Source organism: Halichoerus grypus, chromosome 9, assembly GCF_964656455.1.
Source record: "Halichoerus grypus chromosome 9, mHalGry1.hap1.1, whole genome shotgun sequence".
NCBI classification, from domain to species: Eukaryota; Metazoa; Chordata; class Mammalia; order Carnivora; family Phocidae; genus Halichoerus; species Halichoerus grypus.
Genome location: NC_135720.1, coordinates 122,196,887 through 122,219,284, shown reverse-complemented (window position 1 = coordinate 122,219,284; position 22,398 = coordinate 122,196,887). Strand labels below are relative to the sequence as shown.

Below are 22,398 nucleotides of genomic sequence, written 5' to 3'. Positions count from 1 at the left end.
TTCCTCTTCCTCCTCCCCACTCCTCCCCCCCCTCCTCCTCCTCCCCCCTCCTCCTCCTCCCCCTCCTCTTCCTCCTCCCCCTCTCCCTCCTCCCCCCTCCTCCCCCCCTCCTCCCCCTCTCCCTCCTCCCCCCTCCTCCCCCCCCTCCTCCTCCTCCCCCTCCTTCTCCTCCTCCTCCTCTCTCTCTTCCCCTCCCCCCGCCCCCGGTCCTGGCGTCACCCTGGGCGCTGGTACCGCCCCCGTCCCGCCCCGTCCCCCATTGTGACCTATCGTGTCCCGCTCCGCTCCCCGCCCCACTGCCTCCGGGCCATCCAGGTTCTAAATACCGCCCCCGAATGCTGTCCCCGCCCCAGCTTTCGGGTTAGCCATGGCCGTGGTGGGGCTAAGCGGCCGACTGGCCCGGTGCTATTGCCTGAGAGCGGTCAGGAGGTAAGTGCTGAGCCAGGGGTCCAAGGTCGCCCGTGGGACCCCGGCGTCCAGAGGCGGTCGCCATCCGTGGGAGGTGCCCTCTCTCGTATCTTGTCCCGGTAGCAACAGGGCTTTGCTTTTACGGTTTTCCCGGGAGAGAGTGAAGGCAAGTGTCCTTAAACGCGCGCCCTCTTCTTCGGCTGGGCCCGAAACTGTCCGGATGGACGCGCGGGGGGGCCTGAGCTGCCCTCAGCCCTCACCTCGGGCCACACGCCACCCAGCCCTCGGGTGCACGTCGCCACCCTGGCTGCCGCGAGGTTGCCACCGTAGTTTGCTAAAATGCGGTAGAACATCTAAGCACGCTTGGCTTCTCTGCTGAATGCTGTAGAAACGCAAGCCGTTATCGTCACGGTGGGGTTAAACTGCTTCCTGGGGAACACTTCTGTAATGTTAAGTGACGGCACACGCAATCTGTGTAAAAATTGAGGTGGTGGAGTTATGAATGATTTTCCCGATTTTATATATTAAACGGTAGTGTTCTGTCATTTTTTTTAAAACTCACTTTACTTTTGTGAGAACTTGCACATTGAGGCCTTCTAATAGACATTTTGTTTTCCTTTCGTTTTCTGTTTGGAACTTCACATGCATCACGTAGGATGCAGAGTTTTTCCCTTTTTGGAAAGAAACGAATTCAGTTACTTAATATAAAAATGATTGAAGACTTTATTGAATTACTAGTATTTCAGAGTTTGAACCTAGGGTTCTTTATAGTCTTTGAAAGGCACATTATTGCAGAGGAAGTGATACATCAGGTGTGGGCGTTATTAAAACTGTATTATTTTAATCATCTTTGATCCCATTAACTTTAACTTTGTATGCCAGGGTCATCATTGTGAACATCAGTTTTTTGCTTGTGGCCCCAGTAGTGTGCACTGAAATTTTCTCTTCCTCTGCCTACTAAACACTGTACCTGGTTGTGCTTGCTGTTTCTGGTCTCCTCCTAGCTGGCTGGTTCAGCTTCCTGGGGTGAGTATTTAGTTGTGTCTGTTCAGGGCAGCTTCACAGACTAGCAGCCACAGGGGTTAGATTTCGCCTGGGTAGGTCCCCCACCTACTAGGAAGTGGCTCTTTGTCTGGAATGCCAACAACAGCTCATCCGTCTTTTTGAACATTTCTTGTATCCTAACCCATTCTCCCCTCCTTCTGATGTGGGAAACAGAGGCAGAAGAAAAATTAAATTTCCTTACCACTTACAGCCCACTGACAAGTCCTTGAAACTGGTGGAGTGACCTTCCTCTAGGGACTCAGCTGCCTGGATGTTAATACTTTGCTAAGGGCAAAAGGCAACCTTAGCCCCACCCCCAGGGTCCTGTTAGTCTACTTTCACATATAAAAATTCCTTTGGAAATGTCCTTTATCTCTACCCCCCAAGATACGTGTTGACAATCACCCCCCAAGCTTATGACTCACAGATATACATCTGAAGGGTCTCATGTCTAAGGTTTTATTAGACAGTAATAAATGACCTTTTCCCAACAATAGCTAGCCCCTTCAAGGTCCTGGAAACCTTGCTTCCAAAATTCCTTAGAGACTTAGGCTACCCCTAACCCCCTCCCAACTTGAAAGTGTATAATCAGCCATCCTCATGACCCACGGGTCGTGTCCCCATGCCTTAATAAAACCACCTTTATGCACCAAAGACATCTCAAGAATTCTTTCTTGGCTGTAGGCCCTGAATCCCACCTTCTTTCCTACATCACTTCCACCTGTATGTTGGGACACACATTTTGCTGAACAGAAAGAATTGACCTGATAATAGTTTATACTTTGTTAACAATCAGTGAGGGCAGACAGGATTTCTGGCCCTTAGGACACAAAGGACCAAATTCTGTACAGCTGACCTCTTCAGGCTCAGTCTCCTGCTCACGTCCATTTCGCAGTGCCTTTCATTTACTTTCTTGCCTGTGGCAAAATTTACATGGCCATTCAGGTTCTCCCTGCTTTTATCAGTAATTTGAATTGCTACGAATCCTGTGCTGGATTGTAACTTCCTTTTCCTTTATTTTAAGATTACTACAGTTAGCCTCTGTATTGATTTTTTTTTGAGGGGGGGGGATCATTTTGAAAACCACTGTTGGGAAGGAAGAGATTTATTCTGCCCTCCAAGGTCCTTCTAGCTGGATTAAGAATCAAATTGACAGAGACAGATCAACGGGAGAAAATCAAATTTAGTTTCATACATATGGGGAATCCACATAGACATGAAATTCCAAAGATGGGCAGCAGGTGGCTTACATGACTTATATTTTGAAGCTTATATGCTGAGCTAAGGAGAAGGGTTAGGAGTCTGAGGATACAAAGTGGAGGAAGACCATTAGCAGGAAGGTGAGAGGAGATCTTGGGAAAACAAAGATTGTCCCATTACACAAATAAGTTTCTTGGATAAAGGGGAATCTCTGTAAATGGCACTGTTCCTGGTACAGGCTCTTCTTTCCAATGTAAACCTAAGCAGTTGGTGGGGAGTCAGAGAGCTTTTCCTGCATCTGCTGGGCTTTGCTTGCTTTTAACTCAAAATATTGCTCATGCCAACGTGGCCCATCTTGGGGCTGTTTGCCCTTGGCCCCCACACCACTAACCATTTGCAGCCAGCTTGTATAAGGGCAAGTATAGAGAACATATTTCAGGAGAAACAGAGCATTTTGGTATGTAAGGACTGGCAGCAATTAGAAATCAGTCTGCCTGTTTGCAGTTCCCTGCAGGTCCCAGCACTTCAGCTGCACGTGAGCAAAACAGCAATGGGAGCCAGTCAGAAGGATTTTGAGAGTGCAATGAATCAGGTGAAGCTGTTGAAGAAGGACCCAGGAAATGAAGTGAAGCTCAAACTCTATGCACTCTATAAGCAGGTAAATGCCTGAGGTCTGACGTAATTTAGAGACATTTTGAGCAGAAGCCTCCTCAGACAGATCTGCCGTGTGTTTTACTGAAATGCAGCTTTCATATTTTTAGGGTTTGTATTAGTGCCTTTCCTCTGAAGAGTGTCTACATGAGAGTTTTTGTACATTAGTCTTTGTAGTACCGTTAAGGCAAAAAGTAACATATCAGGATCACTCTGGAGTCAGAGAGACTTGAAAGAGATAACCACCAAAGGCTTCTGATTAGAAAAAATCAACTGAAAAAAATTTTTTGAGACCACTGGGGAAATTTGAATGTGGACTGAGTATTAGGTGATACCTAGGAGTTATTATTAATGGCACCATGGTTATATAAGAAAATGTTGATGTTCTTTAGGAATGCACACTAAATATGTAGGGGTGAAATAGCATGGCGTTTGGGGTTCACCAAAATGAGCAAAAAAAAAAAAAAAAAAGAAGGAAGGGAGGAAGGAAGGGGAAGGGAAGGAATGGACAAAGCAAGTATGTCCAAAAAATGATAGTTATTGAGTTAGGTCGAGTATTGGGAATTCATTATAATATTCTACTTTTCTACATGTTTGAAAATTTGTATAACAAAAATTTAAAACTAAAATTTTTAAGTTGTGATGTCTAAAGACAACCTTGGGAAGTCAGCTGGTTTTGGGCTCCTGTGTGTGATCTATTTTCCTCTTCCCGTGATCAGTACCAGCCTCCCTTAGTTCCTATGGGTGTGTATAGTGAAGAATTTGACATTGCTCAGAAAGAGGCCAGGACTTTGCCCTTGACTTCTGGGAGGTAATCCCTAAGCCCTCAAAAGATCATGCCTGCTAAGGAGTGTCTTTGTCGGCCTGAGAGTCTAACAATGTGATTTCGAGTCGGGGCTCCTGGCTGCGTATTCAGTCTTGCCTACGCCATGGAGCCCCATACGAAAACTCTGAACACCAGGGCTTGAGTGAGCTTCCCCGGTGGGCAGTACTCCCTGTGCATTATTACACATCTATTCTGGGAGAAGTATTGTTTCCTGACTCCAGGCTGGGTTGGGGAAGGAGGCTTGTGGACCGTATTGCCTCTCACTTCCCTCTTGCAGGGTGACTGGTGTCTCTTTGTCTTTGGAAAGTCTAAGCCTCCTCCACTGCCTTTGTTTCTCAAAGCCTCTTCTTTCCTCTTTTAGCTAATTATAGGATTTGAAGTTTTTACATGTGGCTATGTAAGTGGCATGGGATACTCATCTCAAAACACTCACTCCACCTACTCTCAAACAAGTAAAATTTAGTTGTTTTTATGGTTCCTATTTACATGGCCTTCATTTAAGTTTCCAGAAGGCCAGTGGCTTTGACACCCTCCTATCCCTGCTACCCCAAGTAGGACTCTGTTCAGTTGGCAGAAATCCACCACTGAATTAAGTGGTATTTTTTGTATCTTTGAGTGGGCTTTCAGAATATACGGGAGGTTTCCAAATGTTTGTTGGCTGGTTACTTTTGAAGATGGTTTGCGTGAATATTTTGATTGTGTGTGAAAAATGGGATCATCAGTATAAAACTAATGAACTATTAGAAGTTTTTAAAAAGTACTTTGCCAAAACCCTTGCCTTGTATTGTTTTCATAAGCAGGCTTTTATAACTTACTTTAGGGACTGATAGTTGATGGCACATTTTGTTTCTCCAGTCTTTTTTCTGTTGTGTATTTTTACCTGCAGCATCAAAGACAGTGCAAGGGGAAGGTTAAGATGAATTTATATATCTTCTAAAAGTGTTTGGGAGGGGAAGGCGCATTCACACTAGTTGTCCATTTTATGGATCTTAAATATTTGACACTCCAATTTGCATGGACATTTGACTGATAATTGCCCCTCTCCTTTTCACAGGCCACTGAAGGGCCTTGTAATACACCTAAACCAGGTCTGTTCGACTTGATCAATAAGGCCAAATGGGATGCATGGAATGCTCTTGGCAATCTGCCCAAGGTAAATTTACTTGCTACTTTGCTTTTATTTTAGTTACTACTTTGCTTTTATTTTACTTGCTATATTCCTGAAGGAAGATGAGTGCTTCTCATTATTAAACCATTGTAGATGGAACCTGTGAGATCTGGTTGGATTCTGTTGAATCAGACCTCTCTACTTTCTTCATTGCAAGGCGCCATTTCTTAGCGTCGTAAGTTTCACGAAGTGCTTATTTGTTGACTATGGGCTGCAGTTATTTGTCATCTTCTCTTCAGGAAACTGCTAGGCAGAACTATGTGGATTTGGTGTCTGGCTTGAGGTCTTCGTCTGACTCCTCTAGCCAAGTGAAGCCTGAAGCAGACAAAAAACAAGCTGGGTATGAAACGCTGGTGATCACCTCTGAAGACCACATCACAAAGATCATGTTGAACCGTCCCGCCAAAAAGAATGCACTGAACACACAGGTAACATGACCTGCCCTGGGAGTTTGTCCTGCTTTTCTTTCCTCCCTCTGTCTGTTTCACTGAACAGCTAGAATGTTTCAGCATCATTGCTATTTTTGTGATCTCTTGTTTGATTTGTGCAAGAGGATTAGTAATGGTGCCTACTTCTTTATACAACTGAGTTGGGCATTTGTTATTTAGAATTTGTTGGCTTTGGGTAGGTTCTGTGTGTCCAAAAAAGCACTGCAACTTTCCTAATGATGGAAGCACAAATAAATTAAATTAATACAAATGAAACATACATTGATATAAGAGAATAGGTGTAGAGGTTCTCCAAGGTTGATATAAACCATCCCCAGACTTTGCTCATGTCACTTAGACTTGAGAGTGAGTACTGTTCAAGTTGCATGGGCCTTTATTTATATAAGTAGAGGGAGAAAGGAAAGAAGACCTTCATCTTAAATATAGCATAACCCAGCTCTGCTTCAAATGAGCCGCCTGACAAGAGCTCCTTTGACCTTTGAGTCTTTCATTGAACTAGAATGATAATAAAAATAACCACTTCTACCTCTTCCCCTTGAAAAAAATATAGGGAATTAATTGGCTGCTTGGTGCTGAACTGCAAGTAAAATTTGAGGGGCTAAAACCCTTTCCATTGGGTTTATCATCTACATTGTAGCAGAAAGAGCGTGATCACTTAAAATGGTGTTAAATAAGAATTCCATGGAGTTGGATATGTGCCATTGACTTAGTAAAACATTTGATCCTCAAAATTTCATTGCCCTTGCCTCATTTCTGTGTAATCATGGTGATGATGATGATGATGGTGATGATGATGATGATGGTGGGATGATGGTGGGATGATGGTGGTGATGATGGTGGTGGTGATGATGATGGTGATGATGGTGGTGGTGATGATGGTGATGATGATGGTGGTGGTGATGATGGTGATGATGGTGATGGTGGTGGTGATGATGGTGGTGATGATGGTGGTGGTGATGATGATGGTGGTGATGGTGGTGGTGATGATGGTGGTGGTGGTGATGATGATGATGGTTATGATGGTGATGATGGTGGTGGTGATGATGGTGATGATGATGATGATGGTGGTGATGATGGTGGTGGTGATGATGATGGTGGTGGTGATGGTGATGATGATGGTGGTGGTGATGGTGGTGATGATGATGGTGGTGGTGATGGTGATGATGATGGTGGTGATGATGGTGGTGGTGATGATGGTGATGATGATGGTGGTGGTGATGTTGGTGATGATGGTGGTGATGATGGTGATGGTGGTGGTGATGACGATGGTGGTGGTGATGATGGTGGTGGTGATGATGATGGTGGTGATGGTGGTAGTGATGATGGTGGTGGTGATGGTGGTGGTGATGGTGATGATGATGATGGTTATGATGGTGATGATGGTGGTGGTGATGGTGATGGTGATGATGGTGATGATGGTGGTGATGATGGTGGTGGTGATGATGGTGATGATGGTGATGAGGAGGAGGACAGTAATAGCATCTACGCTTTACAGAGTGCCTAGTGTGTGTCAGCCCTTTCCACACAGAGGTTTCTTTAAATCCCACAAGGAGCCTACTTTTAATACTAACAATAAAATAATTAGGTTAAGTAGTAACTTGCTCAAATTCACATAACTAATAAGCTGGAAAACCTAAATCGAAACCCTAATATATCCATCTCCTAATCCCAGCTCTGGCCAAGTACCCTGTCATGCTGCGTCATCATAACCATAATAATAATGGAGTTATTTCCTCGTTCCCTCCCTCAGTGAATACGATTTCACCTTTACTCACATATTATGTCAAGTCCATATTTTTTTTCAGTGTCTGTGTATCCATAAATAACCCTCTTCATCATCCTCTCCCACACTGATGTCTTATCTGAGGTAGAAACGGCACCAGGGTGTTAAAAGCTATAACAACGACACCTCCAAGATTTTCAGAGACGTTGCTGATTTAAAATATTGGACCTATTGTCTTTGGCTACCATTAGAGTGTCTTGAAATCCCAGCCTTTAACACTTTCCAGAGTGCCTGGGACACACGTGCTCTTTTTTGAGGTCCCAACTGACAAACTGCTTCATGGAAATCTTCCTCTGGCCACCTCCCGTCCTACCCATGCTAGACATCAGTGCTTCCTCCAGTCTGCCTGCCGTGTCATACTTTCCACCCACTTTAGAGCTCCCCCTCTCTAGTAATTCCAAAGGCTCAAGGACTAGGTCTTATTTGTTCACTTTTGGGGAAAGGTGGATATATCCCCCAGTGTCCACAAGTGCACATGGCACATGATACACACCAAGTAACTGTAAAACGAATGAAAGTCCTTTCAACTTGGGCTGCCTTTTTGGTTATGTAATGCAACCAACATGAACAGTTAGTGCTTTGCAGAGGACAGGCTTACAGACTGACTTTTGGTGAATCCCACGCAATGGTTGTCATTTTCAGAGTTCCTTTCTTTTTCTCGTTTCCCCCTTTCACATAGATGTATCAGGAAATCATGCTTGCACTTGAAGCCGCAAGCAAGGATGATTCTACCATAACTGTTTTTACAGGTGAGACATTTTCTTGGATTTCTTAATAATTAAATTTCTATTTTGGGGGATTTCCTACCAGATAGGAAATTGAGTAGCTCTGAGATATTTTCCAGTACTGAGATACTCTATTCTTTTTAAATATTTTTTTTAATTTTTATTTTTTTCTAAGCTTGCTTTCAACAAACCCAGTGAAGATAGGCCCTATAATTACTCTTGCTTTATAGATGGGAACACTGAAAGGTTAAGTTTTGATAAATAGTGCTTTTACTATAGTTATTTTCTATATATTCTTCACTTTTGGTTTCTATTTCCTCTTTGATCCAAGCTTTACATGATAATGATAATTCCCTTTTTTTTTTTTTAAGATTTTATTTATTTATTTGACAGAGAGAGACACAGCGAGAGAGGGAACACAAGAAGGGGGAGTGGGAGAGGGAGAGAAGGCTTCCTGCTGAGCAGGGAGCCCGATGCGGGACTCCATCCCAGGACTCTGGGATCATGACCTGAGCCGAAGGCAGATGCTTAACAACTGAGCCGCCTGGGCGCCCCAATAATGATGGTTCCTTTAATTTCTACAAAGGTTTTTGTTGTTGTTGTTTATTTGGTTGGTTTTTGGTTTTCCATTTCTGTTATTGATTCCTGGCTTCACTGAATTATAATCAGAGATGATCAGTTTTACTAGATTTACTATTTATTTATTTATTTATTTGGGGGGCGGGTAGAGGAGGAGGGAAAGAGCGAATCTTAAGCAGGCTCCCAAAGCCAGGGCGGAGCTCGATGTGGGGCTTGATCTCAGAACCCTGAGAGCATAACCTGAGCTGAAATCAAGAGTTGGATGATTAACTGACTGAGCCACCCAGGTGCCCCACTAGATTTACTTTTTAAAAAATCTATTAAGTTTAGTGGGGCGCCTGGGTGGCTCTGTCCTTGGGCGTCTGCCTTCGGCTCGGGTCATGATCCCAGGGTCCTGGGATGGAGCCCCGCATCGGGCTCCCTACTCCACGGGAAGCCTGCTTCTCCCTCTCCCACTCCCCCTGCTTGTGTTCCCTCTCTCGCTGTGTCTCTGTCAAATAAATAAATAAAAAATCTTTTAAAAAAAATCTATTAAGTTTTATGTATATTGCTCCATATTGAACTCTCTACCTTGAAGATAAAGAACTGGAAAGTGGCCAATTTTTTATATCATCCAGGAACTATTCAAAAAATAAGTTCATTCTTTTAAGGTATAGAGTTAAAAATATATCAGTTAGACTGACCTTTCGAATTTATGTTAAGATTCCCCCATTTCTGCTTTTGTCTTCTAATCTTAGACTGAAAAAAGTAACGTAAAGGCATTTATTGCTATTATGTTTCTTTCAGTTTCTCCTTCATGTCAAAAAAACAAATTGCTTTAAAGCAACTTTTTATCTTATTGACACTAAAAGACTTGTGAATGGTTATCCGTTATTATAAAATGGTCATCTTTTGTCTCACTTAATGCTTTTTGTCTTGAAGTCAACCTTGTCAAATATTAATGCCATAACACCTGCCTCAGTACTCTTTGCACTTGCCTGGCAAACCTTTACCACCCTTTTAGCTTTCTATCTTTCCGAATTACTTTTTACAGTCTGTGTCTCATAGAACACATTGTTAGATTTTCCCTCTTTGATCCAGTCTGAATTTTTTTTTTTTTTTTTTGTAAAGGCCCCTTTACCTGTTTAGATTTATGTATATGACAGATCTGTTACCTTTTAGCTCTGGCATCTTACATGGTTACTACTTAGAATACTTCCTTTGACTGTTTTTTACTTCATGGTCTGTTTTTTCCTTAGTGTGTGTTTTACTTCTCATGGTTTGAAAGGTTTTTTCCCTGCTTTTAGTAATTGCTTTCATAGCTTTGTGTGGTACCCATCAATAACTCTAGCTTGTATTATTCCCCTTGGACAGGGTCTGTTGGTTGCCCCTATGAGAGTCGAGGAAGGGAGCATGCATTTCCCGACACCCCACAGACCTCTTTTCCGAGTATATGGTCTGTTAAGTAGTGCTCCATTGTCCTCTAGCATAGGATGTCGCCCCGGAGAAGTTTGAGGCTACCATTAATTTTGTTTTTATAAGATCTTTTTTTCCCCTTAGAAGACCAGGGGATACTTTCCGTTCTTTATCACTTTTTCATAGAACATATGTATCCTGTTAAAACTGATTAGTAAGGCCTTGTTTTAAGTTTTCTTTGATAATATCTCTGAATGTTTTTGTTTCAATTGGACTGTTCTTTTTGAAAGTTATAGAAGAGAATGTCTGGACTGTTGGGACTATTATCTTTTATTTTCTCCGAGTTCTTAACTCTTGTCTTCCATTGTTTTGCTCACTAGTCTCAATCCTGTACTCTGGTTGCATTTTTTTTTTTTAAAGATTTTCTTTATTTATTTGACAAAGAGAGAGAGAGGGAGAGCACAAGTAGGCAGAGAGGCAAGCAGAGGGTGAGGGAGAAGCAGGCTCCCCGCAGAGCAGGGAGCCCGATGTGGGGCTCGATCCCAGGACCCTGGGATCATGACCTGAGCCGAAGGCAGACACCTAACGACTGAGCCACCCAGACGCCCCTCTGGTTGCATTTTTAACAGTGTCTGTCCTTTTTACGGCCTCTAATGACATCATTCTTTAGTGATTGTGGTTTTCTCTCTACCTCTTTTCCTGAATGCTCCCAGGTACTTTTCTTTTTTTTCTCTCATCTATCACTTCCGTTTTGAGTCCATAGAAAAGCTCAGCTGTTAATTTTTTATATATACGTTGAGGACCAGCATAAGAGTGTGTTTGGAAAAGAAGTTTTATTACTCATGAAATTATCGAAAATACTATTTATGATACCATTTGCTCCTGATAGTAATGTAAGAAAAAATTAAAGAACAAATTTATTATGTTAAAATACTGCCGATAACAAATATAGCTCTTTGTTTCTCAGTTCCCTAGATATAACTGTCTAAAGCCCTACTACAAAACAAACATGTCTTCTGAATTTTTCCTTTAAAACTTGCCCTTGAGCCCATTCCAGTGTGGTCTCTATCTTTTGCTTAGATCCCCACCCTGACCTTTGTATCATTAAATCCAGGGACATTGCTTAGGCTTCATCTGACTCTTCCCCCATCTTAAACCTGTGTCTTCCCTGCCTTCCCTGCCTTCCCTTCCAGCCTGCCCCTCTGATCTGCTGTCTCCGATCTCCTTTGTAGATTCATCCTCTGCGTGGCCATCCAAAGGGAGGGTTCCTGAAGGCTTAGTTCTGGGCACTGTTCTCTTTCCCTGGACCCCGCATCCATGCCCACTCTCCAACTAAAGTCCATATGCTGGTGCTTCCTCCCTTGGTATCTTTGGTCAGGACACTCCCCAGGGCTCCCGACCCATGTGCCCACCTGGCACTTCCTCATAGGTATCACCTCCCACATCTTTCTCTCTGGAGCTTTATCAGTGTTCCAGATGACAGTGGGTGGTTTCACATCTGCCCTGTGATGTAGACCAGAATCCTAACATTCATGATTGCTCTTGTCCCTCTCTCACCTCCCATGTCCCACTTCACTTCATCAGTAGCTCTGGAGTCAGCCATTTTTTCTGTCTCCTTTGCACTAGTCCAAGCCGCCGTGGACTCTTGTCTGAAATGAAATAAACCCTTTCTCATCTTTCTGATTCCCTTTTGTCCTCCTCTCTCCCTTGCCTTATCCAATCTCACTACATCCAATAGAATCTTTTTCCAAATAAAAATCTCATTCCTCCTCCATTTAAAACTTCTTCAGTGGCACCAAGATAATTCAGTGGAAAAAGAAAAATCTTGTGACAAATGATGCCAGAGCAACTAAATATTCATATGGGGGAAATGAACTTCAACCCCATCTTACACCCTATACAAAAATTAATTTGAAAGTTATGTAAGCATAAAACTCAGAAACATAAAGCTTCTAGAAGAAAACAATATCTTTGTGACCTGGAGGTGGGCAGAGATTTCTTGGACAGGACACAAAAAGCATTAACCATAAAAGAAACAATTTACAACTTGGACTTCATCAGAATTTAAAATATCTGCTTATCAAAGACAATAGTAAGAAAATGAATATATAGGTATTACAGGCTGGGGTAGGAGGAATATTTGTTTTACATAAATCTGATTAAGGATTATTATTCAGAATATATAAAGAACTCCTTAGAAATTAATAACAACAACAACCAGATTTAAAAACTAGATAAAGGACTTGGACACCTCATAAAAGAAGATAACACAGATTGCCAATAAGTACATGAAAAGGTGCTCAAAATTATTAGGCTTCAAAGAAATGCAAATTAAAATCACAATGAGATATTTCACCCACTGGAATGACTAAAATCTAAAAAACAGTCAATACATCGCTTCTCGGCCTTTTGGCTAAGATCAAGTGTAAAAGACAGACAATACAAAATATTGGTGATGATGCAGAGCAATTAGAACCTCTACACATTTCTAATATGAGATCGCTTCAGAAAACTGTTTGGCAGCTTTTTATGGAGTGAAACATATACTGGCTCAGTGGCATATCAATCCACTCCTAAGCAATTACTTCAGATAAATTAAGCATGTATCCACAGAATGATTTGTAATCCAATTCATAGGAGCCAAAAACAACTCATGTCCACCAACAGGTGAATAAACAAATTGTTGACTAGTCATACAATGGAATATTACTCAGCAATATAAAGGAATGAAGAACTGATATGAGAATATAGGTAAATCTTTAAGACACAGTTCAGCAAAGAGAATACAGACACAAGAGTACATACTATAGAATTCCATTTATAAAATTTCTAAAATAGGCAAAAATATTCTGTGGTGATTGAAGTCAGAAAGTGGTTGTGTCAGGGCAGGGTGGGGTGGGATGGCTAGAAAGGAGCTTAAGGGAACTTCCTGGGATGGTAGAATGTTCCTATATCTTGTTTCAGATGGTGATCACGCAGGTATTTGCCATCATCAAAAATCATTGAACTGAGTGTTTAAAATTGGTGTTCTTGTAAATTATGCTTTAACACAAAACACTTTCAGTGGCTCTTAGAATAAAAGCCAAAACTTCTTAATGGATCAGCAAAGCCCTACATGGTCCATCCTGCCTGTCCTCATCCTACACCAGTTTCCCCTCTGGCTTTTTCTGCTCTGGCACAGTGGCCAGAGTTACCCCCCTTCACAGGACCTTTGCACATGCTGTTCCCTCTGCATGAATTCTTCCTACCCTTCTTCTTCTAGCTAACTTTGCCTGTCCTTCATATCTCAGTTCAGTTGTTCCTTCCTTAGAAACATCCCTCCCTAAACCTCCAGGTTAGAACAAATCCCCTGTTACACACTCTCATATCATCATCGAGTACTTTCCCTTTGTATCAGAGTTGCATTACCTACATTTGTTTGTATGTTTTTAAATCAATGTCCAGCTTACTCACCTGTCTGTAAATTAGGGCAAGAGCCATGGCTGGTTCACCAGTGTATTTCCAGTGCTTGCTAGAGAGCCTGGCACATAGCAGATACTCAGTAATGGACAGAATGAATGAATGGTGAATCTGTTGATTTTATTTACAGGAAGTGGTGATTATTACTCTAGTGGAAATGATCTGACCAATTTCACTGATATTCCCCCTGGTGGAATAGAGGAGAAAGCTAAAAATGGTGCCATTTTACTGAGGTAAGAGTGACATTTGTCTGATCCCAGCGGACTCGTTCATATTCCTCAAAGTGGTATTTAGTGCAGCAGAAGTAAGATAAATGCTTCTTTGTGTCAGTGTCATTAATGTGGCTTTGGACAAGCATATTTCTCCAGACCACCTCTATCAATATGTGGGCATTTATTCTATCACTTTAACTTCTGCTACCCATTCATCCTGCTGCTCTACATGAGATTCGATCAGAAAGCATAAAAGTCAACTACAGTTGAAAAAAAAAAAGTTCTCTCCTATCGAAGCAGAGAGATTTAGCCAATTCTCATTCGGCCAGAGGAATGCATGATTTCCATGATTGCTAGTAATGGGACGTGTGAAGTAGTTTCAGCACAGAGGACATGAAGGCCTCTCTCCTCCTAACTCATGTATCGCTACCGGGTTCCTGATTCCCACAAAGCTGTAATATTGCAGCTCTTGTATATGCTCAGCCAGCCTTCCTAATCTCCCAAGTCTGCAGCTGACATATAGCCCTGGCCTGGCTACCCAGAATACACGGTTGAACCAAGGTCAAGCTTAGAGGATTCAGTCTATGAGTTTCCATCAAATGCCATCCAGATGGATATCCAGGCTGGCCAGAGTTCATTTCAGACTCATGCTGTCTTCCTTATTGTACTTCAGTCATGCCACGTTGGGACTTTTTTTTATTATTATTATTATGTTAAACTAGCCAGCATGTTATTATCATCATTAGTTTTTGATGTAGCATTCAATGATTCATTAGTTGCATATAACACCCAGTGCTCATCACCACACGTGCCCTCCTTAATACCCATCACCAGTTACCCCATCTCCCCACCCCCCTCCCCTCTGTGACCCTCAGTTTGGTTCCCAGAGTCCAGAGTCTCTCATGGTTTGTCTCCCTCTCTGATTTCTCCTCCTTCAGTTTTCCCTCCCTTTCCCTGTGGTCCTCCACGCTATTCCTTATGTTCCATATATGAGTGAAACCATATGATAATTGTCTTTCTCTGCTTGATTTATTTCACTTAGCATAATCCCCTCCAGCTCATTTAACTATGCTTTTGTATTTCCATTTCTGTAGGAATTTTGTAGACTGTTTCATAGATTTTCCTAAGCCTCTGGTTGCAGTGGTCAATGGTCCAGCTGTGGGAATATCCGTCACCGTTCTCGGGCTATTTGATCTTGTGTATGCGTCCGACAGGGTAAGTCAGCCCCCAGAAACGTAGAAAGTCATGAAGTAAAAATGAGGTCCTCTGAATTCTCTTTAATTGTTGGCTGGTAGTAAATGGATCACATGATTTATGGTAGAATGGACTAAATTTCCCTTTTTCCCAAAGAATTACTCTTAATTTAATTCGACTTGTTTTATTTGTCCTTCATTATTAACTTTGGTTTTCCTAAACACCAGTATTGTTGTGAACATTGTCTCAACTATTACGGTTCTATATTCTAATCAAATTACGTAACAGTTACTCAAATTTTGATTTTCCAATTAATCTAAAATAGGAGATCTTGAAAGCTTGCTATCAGGGCGGGGGGGGGGCAGGGGGAACAGCATTTTTGCATGTTCTGCAAGTGGATAATTTGATACTTTTTTCCAAGTAAACAAATTCTGGAATTTAGAATTTTAGAATATTAGAATTTTTGGGGCGCCTGGGTGGCTCAGTCGTTAAGCGTCTGCCTTCAGCTCAGGTCATGATCCCAGGGTCCTGGGATCGAGCCCCGCATCGGGCTCCCTGCTCAGTGGGAAGCCTGCTTCTCCCTCCCACTCCCCCTGCTTGTGTTCCCTCTCTTGCTGTGTCTCTCTCTGTCAAATAAATAAAATCTTTAAAAAAAAAAAAAAAGACTATTAGAATTTTTGAATAAGAAGGGACTTTGAAGCACTAACTACCCTCGCTCCCTTTTTTGCAGATAAATAAATTGAAGTTCAAGTTACTTGCCAAAACAGTTTAGCCTTGTGTTCGCCATTGCATTGCATTGATTTTTAATTTCTGTTCTCACTACAGTATTAATATATACTGTAGTAGAATAAAATTTTGAAAAATGTGGAAAAGCATAAAGGGTTCAATTAAAAATCACTTCTTATCTTACCACTCACAGATAACCAGTCCCTGACTGCTGGAACCCTAGGCTGTCTCCAGTTCTGTCATTATGAACAAAGATGTGATGACCGTTTGTTTTAGAACTTCTGTTGTAGAACTAATAACCCCTTATAAGGTTATCAGATTCTTAGAGTAATTTTTTCTTATGCAGTCGTACAATATCCTGCTCTACAACCTTGTGGAAACGTTTGGTTTTTACCCCTGAAGAGATTCCTAGCTTTGTTTGGAGGTGTTTTCCCTACCAATAGACATGACCATATTTTAAGACCCTTATCTCTTGAGTTCATTTTTTTTTTTTTTAAAGATTTTATTTATTTATTTGAGAGAGAGAATGAGATAGAGAGAGCATGAGAGGGGGGAGGGTCAGAGGGAGAAGCAGACTCCCTGCTGAACAGGGAGCCCGATGCGGGACTCGATCCCGGGACTCCAGGATCATGACCTGAGCCGAAGGCAGTCGCTTAACCAACTGAGCCACCCAGGCGCCCTTGAGTTCATTTTTTTTTTACTGGATTCAGTTTGATTGGATTGGGCATGTTGTCAGACCTAAATGTTTTTAATAATTATCCCATGAAAATAGCCAATGAGATTCTAAGTGCTAGGCTGCCAAACCTTCATAGGTGGAAGCTTCTGCTCAAAGGCAGAAATCAATAGGCTGTGGTCACATCATGTGTGAGAGGACTGATTGATCAGCCGGTCTTGACCAGGGGTGGGTCAAGAGTTCCTGACCTGAACTTAGGGATCTCATTCTTCAGGACTTAGAGGGCAAATATATCATCCTATTTGAATATTCTCCCGGTTCTCCCTCAGAATTCAAAACGACTGTCACATCCATCGTATTTTCAAGGTTTCTAGGATTTCGGTTCTATGATACAAATTGGAATTGAAATAGAAAGAAAACATACATAGATACTTCAAATGCTAAAACATTTGGCCCAGAGTAAAATATTTGACAAGTAGTGACCACTACTAAGAGTTCACCCAACTGAATTAAACCAAGGTTCAATTTAAAATCAGAGAAAGACACAGAAGAAAGAATCTGTGAAGAGGAATGCATTTTATAGGATTTATCATTATTGGCTTCATAAACAAATACCATATTAAATGTGGGTTTAACACTCATACAACCAAATTATCCTTTATTGTGGGCAAGAGTTAACAATGCCCATTAGCTTCTTTGTCAGCAAATTATACATTTCCCCTATGAGGTACTAAAAGGGTAGAAATCATAAAAATAATATTTGCGTACTCACCACATCCTAGGCACTCTGTTGATGCACGTGATACATACTTAATGCACACAGCAGCCCTGTGAGATAGGTATTTTTGTCTCCATTTTACAGAAGAGTTCACTGTGGCACAAAGAGGTTAAGAAGCTCCCAGAGTCACCAAGGAGTCAGATGCCAGAGGCTGGCCCGTAATTACATTTACTGCTCTATTTCTGAAAATAAGTTAAATGCTGCTTACTGTCAGTTCTTCACATACCTGTTAGTGGCCCTTTAGCTATGGTTGGCGTTTTCTTTCGCTTTCCCACTTATCCTCCTTAGGCTGTGACTTCTCAGTACATCTTCTTGAATAAACTTGCTTTTGGGGGGAGGGGGTGATAGGTGACATTAGTAAGTTTTTATTTTATATTTTTCTTTTCACTTATATACTGCGTATATTATATATTTATGTCTTCTAACAATATTCATTAAGAAATAGCACCAGATCTGATAATGGGAAGTGAAGTCTAAATGTTCTGTATACATATTGTCAAGTATAAATTAATTTCCTTTCATAAGGACTTCTCATTTATCAAGAAATACACAAAAATATTTCTTAAATCAAAAAAAGGGGGGCACCTAGGTGGCACAATCGGTTGAGCTTCTGACTCTTGGTTTCAGCTTAGGTTATGATCTTGGGGTCGTGAGATCCATCCCTGCATCCATGATCAGCAGGGAGTCTGCTTGAGATTCTCTGTTCCCCTGCCTCTGCCCCTCTGCCCTCCCTCCCTTTCTCTCTCTAAAATAGGTGAATAAATCTTTAAAAAATAAAAAAAACAAGGGGTGCCTGGGTAGCTCAGTCAGTTAAGCATCCAGCCCTTGATCTCAGCTCAGGTCTTGATCTCAGGGTTATGAGTTCAAGCCCCGCATTGGGCTCCATGCTGGGCATGGAGTCTATTTAAAAACAAAAACAAAAACTAGGGCTGGCTCTAGAGGTGTATCATGTACCACTCCCCCCAGCCACGTCATGATAATAAAAACACAACCAATCTAACTTAAAAATAGTGGGCAAATATTATAATGGTTACTTCACCAAAGAAGATATAAAAAGAGCTAGTAAGCACATGAAAAGATGCTCAACATCATTAGTCATTACAGAATGTAAATTAAAACCACAACACACTATTATACACCTACCAGGATGGTTCGAGTTAAAACAACTGACAGTAACATGGTTTAGCAAGGGTTTGGAGCAGCTGGGGGGAGTGCTACATGATACACCACGTTGGAAATTCTTTTGGTCTTAAACCACAATTTACCACACAACCCAGCAATTCTACCACTAAGTATTTACCCAAGAGAACTGAAAACACGTTCATGCAGAGACCTGTGTACAAATTTTCATTAACAGTCTTACTCATCATAGCCAAAGTACTAGAAATATCACCAGTGGCTTCAACTGGTGAATGGATACAGGAACTGCAACGTCCATACAATGGAATTCTACCCAGAAATGACAAGGAACAAGCTACCAATACAATAGCATGGTGACTCTCAAAAAGTCTTATGCTAAGGACCAAAGGCTACAGAATGTATGATTCCATTTATATTACATTCTAGAGAAGGCAAAACAAGGGACAGAAAACAGATCGGTGGTGGTTTGGTAGTGACAGGAATGGATTGACTGCAGAGGGCACAAGGAGCCCTTTGGGGTGATGGAGATATTCTACGTCTTGACGTGGTGGCTACGTAACTGTGTACCTTCATTAAAACTCACCAAGCTGCCTATCTGAGAGTGAACTTGGTGTGTATATGATACCACAGCAATCCTAATTTTTAAAGAAACTTACTCAAGTATTGTGAGGATATATACAAATAGTGATTTTTAAAAATCACATACAAAAAGTAATTGTCTTTCTTTTCTTTTTTCTCCAAATAGGCAACATTTCACACTCCTTTTAGTCACCTTGGCCAAACTCCAGAAGGATGTTCCTCTTACACTTTTCCGAAGATAATGGGCCTAGCCAAGGTAACTCTTGGAAACCTTAAGAATAAGTTGTAATAAGTAACCTCTGGGGGAACCTGCGTGGTTCAGTCAGTTAAACATCCGACTCTTGATTTCAGATGTTTTCCCCCACTTGCACTCTCTCTCTCTCTCTCTCAAATAAATAAATAAATCTTTAAAAAAAAAAAGTAACCTCTGTTCGAAAAGTAATTCTATACTCTTTTCTTTTCCTCGATAATATAGACAGAAGAAAAGTGAGTTATTTGCTCCTCCACTCTAAAACTTTCAAATGTAGAAGAGCTAGGCTATGGGAAATGTCTGGTGTGAGGGAAAATCAGAAACTCTCCATGACTCTGCAGACTAGGATCTGCTCTTGCAGCTGGGTGCCCGGTGCCTTGTCCTCCACTGCTATGTGGCATGAGTCATTAGAGGACCAGGGCTGTGCCACCTCGTGGCCCCACTTGATTTCTGTGTGGATGAGCAGCATCCTCTGGAAGCCATAAGATGACATCTTGACTTTTAGAGTCACGGGAGGTACCAGCAGATGCGAGTCCTCCTGGGGGTTTATGCCTTCCAGAGCTGCTTCCAGTCATAGCAGCCTCTTCATTCAGTAAGTTTAGCCGTGTGTTCAGGCTCCCAGACAGGTTCTGTGGCTGCCCAGGTCTGTCCCCGTGTCTACGGAAGACTGGGTGCCCAGGCTCAGTGTGCATGACTCCGGGGTAATCATGATGAGACCGAACAGTGGGTAGCCGGGGATAAGGGAAGGCTTAGCCAATTCTTGGAGGTCTGAACGTGGTGGGGTTGGAACGGAGCCTGTTTTCATTGACTGCTAGGTTTTTGTTGCAAATATATAGTTTTGTTGTTTTTTTTTTTAATTTTATTTATTTATTTGACAGAGAGAGACACAGCGAGAGAGGGAACACAAGCACAGGGAGTGGGAGAGGGAGAAGCAGGCTTCCCGCGGAGCAGGGAGCCCGATGCAGGGCTCGATCCCAGGACCCTGGGATCATGACCTGAGCTGAAGGCAGACACTTAACGACTGAGCCACCCAGGCGCCCCGCAAATATATAGTTTTTAAAGCTCATTATTCTGTCACATGCCCTGAGTCATTATTACAGATTTTAACTTTGAAAAGGTGGGCAGAACCAACTCTAAGGCTTAGGGCATTTGACTATGAAATAATATTTTTCCAGAAGCACAACTGGAAATACAGAGGATATCTGCTTAGTGAGCTCAGTTTTGTTAGAAGCTGAATATTAGTCCTTCCTCCCTTTCTTTTGGTCAGGTAGAACTAATTAGTAGTACCTGTGCAGGTAAAGAAAACTGTCAGAGCTGGACCACTGCATACAGTTTCCAAGGAAGGGAAGTTTGAAAGTTAGGGTGTCTAAAGTTTGGTTGGCATTCACTGTGACCTGGATTTTCCTTATTTTTTTTAGTTCTGTTTTCTTTTGTAATTGTTTATAGTGTATAAAACAGAAATTTCTAGCTGTGTGGGTTACCGGATCAGCATCTGCTTCAGGTCCTTTCTGCGGACCTGTGGCTCCCTGCTTTTGCCTTCCCAGCACAGACACATAGAGAAGCAAAAATCCTTGCAAACCTTCCAGAGAGCCTGAGATGCTCTCAGCACAGTTTGCAAAACATTGCCTATTGAGGTCTTCAGTTTCTCCCTTAACAAGAAATACTGGCAACCTCAGAAGACCGTTAGGGAACTGCCCTCTGTCTCCTGAAAACAGTTCTGAGGTTAACTGACCTGTGTTTCATTGAGTTAATGTCTTAATCTTGCTTTTCGTTTCAGGCAGTAGAGATGCTCATTTTTGGGAAGAAGTTAACCGCTGGAGAAGCCTATGCTCAAGGACTTGTTACTGAAGTTTTTCCTGATAGCACCTTTGAGAAAGAAGTTTGGACCAGGCTGAAAGCATATTCAAAGCTCCCCAGGAATGTTAGTGTTGTCTTTTTTTTTGGGGGGGGGGGTTTCCTAGTAGAAACCATGGAAATAATTTATTTGCCTTAAGAGATAATAAGCATTTTAAAAAACAAGGTACACCTTGGTTGGCTGTAAGCACATCTAAATTTGAGATTAAAAATAACCATAATAATGTTAGAAGTACTGATTTTTTAAAAAACTTCTCAGATAGGCATTTTATTGCTATGATACATATGAAGGGAGAGGGACAGTTCTTTCTGGGGATAACTTTGAGGAGGAGGATGGGCAGTATTTGCTGAGCACTATTATTCTTGAATCCAGGTGAGAAGCCAGATAGGTTGATTTTTAGGAGATTCTTACTGTGTAGCACTTTGGTTTTTATATGTGGTAACTCGTGACTGACTGCTCTTATATTCTTTCTGCTCAAAATGTGGTCCTGGAACCAGAAGCTTTAGTCTCTCTGGGGCTTTTTAGAAATGTGTGCTCCCAGACCCTCTCCCATGTCTACCAAGATGAATCATATGCACATTAAAGTTTGAGAAGCACTGTCCTATGTTACACATACACATACATCTGAAGGTGTGACAGGATTCCATGAACCATGGAGAAACAAAAATCAGCACTATAGAATAATCCCATTCCCTCTAGAATGCCCTTAACCTTATTGTTGGTTTTGTGTTTTCAGGCCATGCGTATTTCAAAACAGATCATCAGAAATCACGAGAAGGAGAAGCTGCACGCTATTAATGCTGAAGAAAGCAGCATCCTCCAGGAAAGATGGCTGTCAGACGAATGCGTGAATGCAGTCATGAACTTCTTATCCCAAAAAGCCAAGCTGTGATGCTGTTACAGCAGAGTTACGCATTTCAAAGGAAGGGATGTGCTGTCATTTCTGATCCAGTACTCGGACTAAATAAATTGTGCCTTTTCTCAGTGCTAACATACCATTTATGGTTATCATATTTCACTAGAGCCCCGATGACAAACCAGTTACATACAACAAGCTTTAAGAATTTACATAGGATTTGGGTCACAGGGAGTCTTACGTCTTTCGACATGAATCTCTGTTGCCAGGAGCACTGAAACATTGTGCCCGGGGTCCTGCTTTGAAAAGCATTCACAGCATTGCAAGCTGAAGTCATATTTTTGAACACCACGATAGCACTTTGCCGTCCACAGAGGGTGACGGACTTAATAGGCCCAAACACCGACAGCCTCTGGATCACTGACTGAAGGTCTTCGGTGGGTTGCAT

The 22,398-nt window shown here is 41.9% G+C and overlaps 1 protein-coding gene across 3 annotated transcripts; it reads left to right on the top strand.

Moving 5' to 3' along the window:
* Positions 1-285: 285 nt before the first annotated feature.
* ECI2 (enoyl-CoA delta isomerase 2) lies at positions 286-22,089 on the top strand. 3 transcript variants are annotated; one of them, XM_078055642.1, is made up of 11 exons: positions 286-429; positions 1,291-1,434; positions 3,157-3,310; positions 5,184-5,282; positions 5,537-5,725; positions 8,209-8,278; positions 13,818-13,920; positions 14,994-15,114; positions 19,156-19,245; positions 21,017-21,160; positions 21,831-22,089. In XM_078055642.1, exons 3-11 carry the CDS (start codon positions 3,203-3,205, stop codon positions 21,984-21,986), a joined length of 1,080 nt encoding a protein of 359 aa, XP_077911768.1. In that variant the 5' UTR covers positions 286-429; positions 1,291-1,434; positions 3,157-3,202; the 3' UTR covers positions 21,987-22,089. The 3 variants fall into 3 exon arrangements, with proteins under 3 accessions (XP_077911768.1, XP_077911767.1, XP_077911769.1); XM_078055643.1 differs by having other exon boundaries at positions 343-429; positions 1,413-1,434; XM_078055641.1 differs by lacking the exon at positions 1,291-1,434 and having other exon boundaries at positions 294-429.
* Positions 22,090-22,398: the final 309 nt, after the last annotated feature.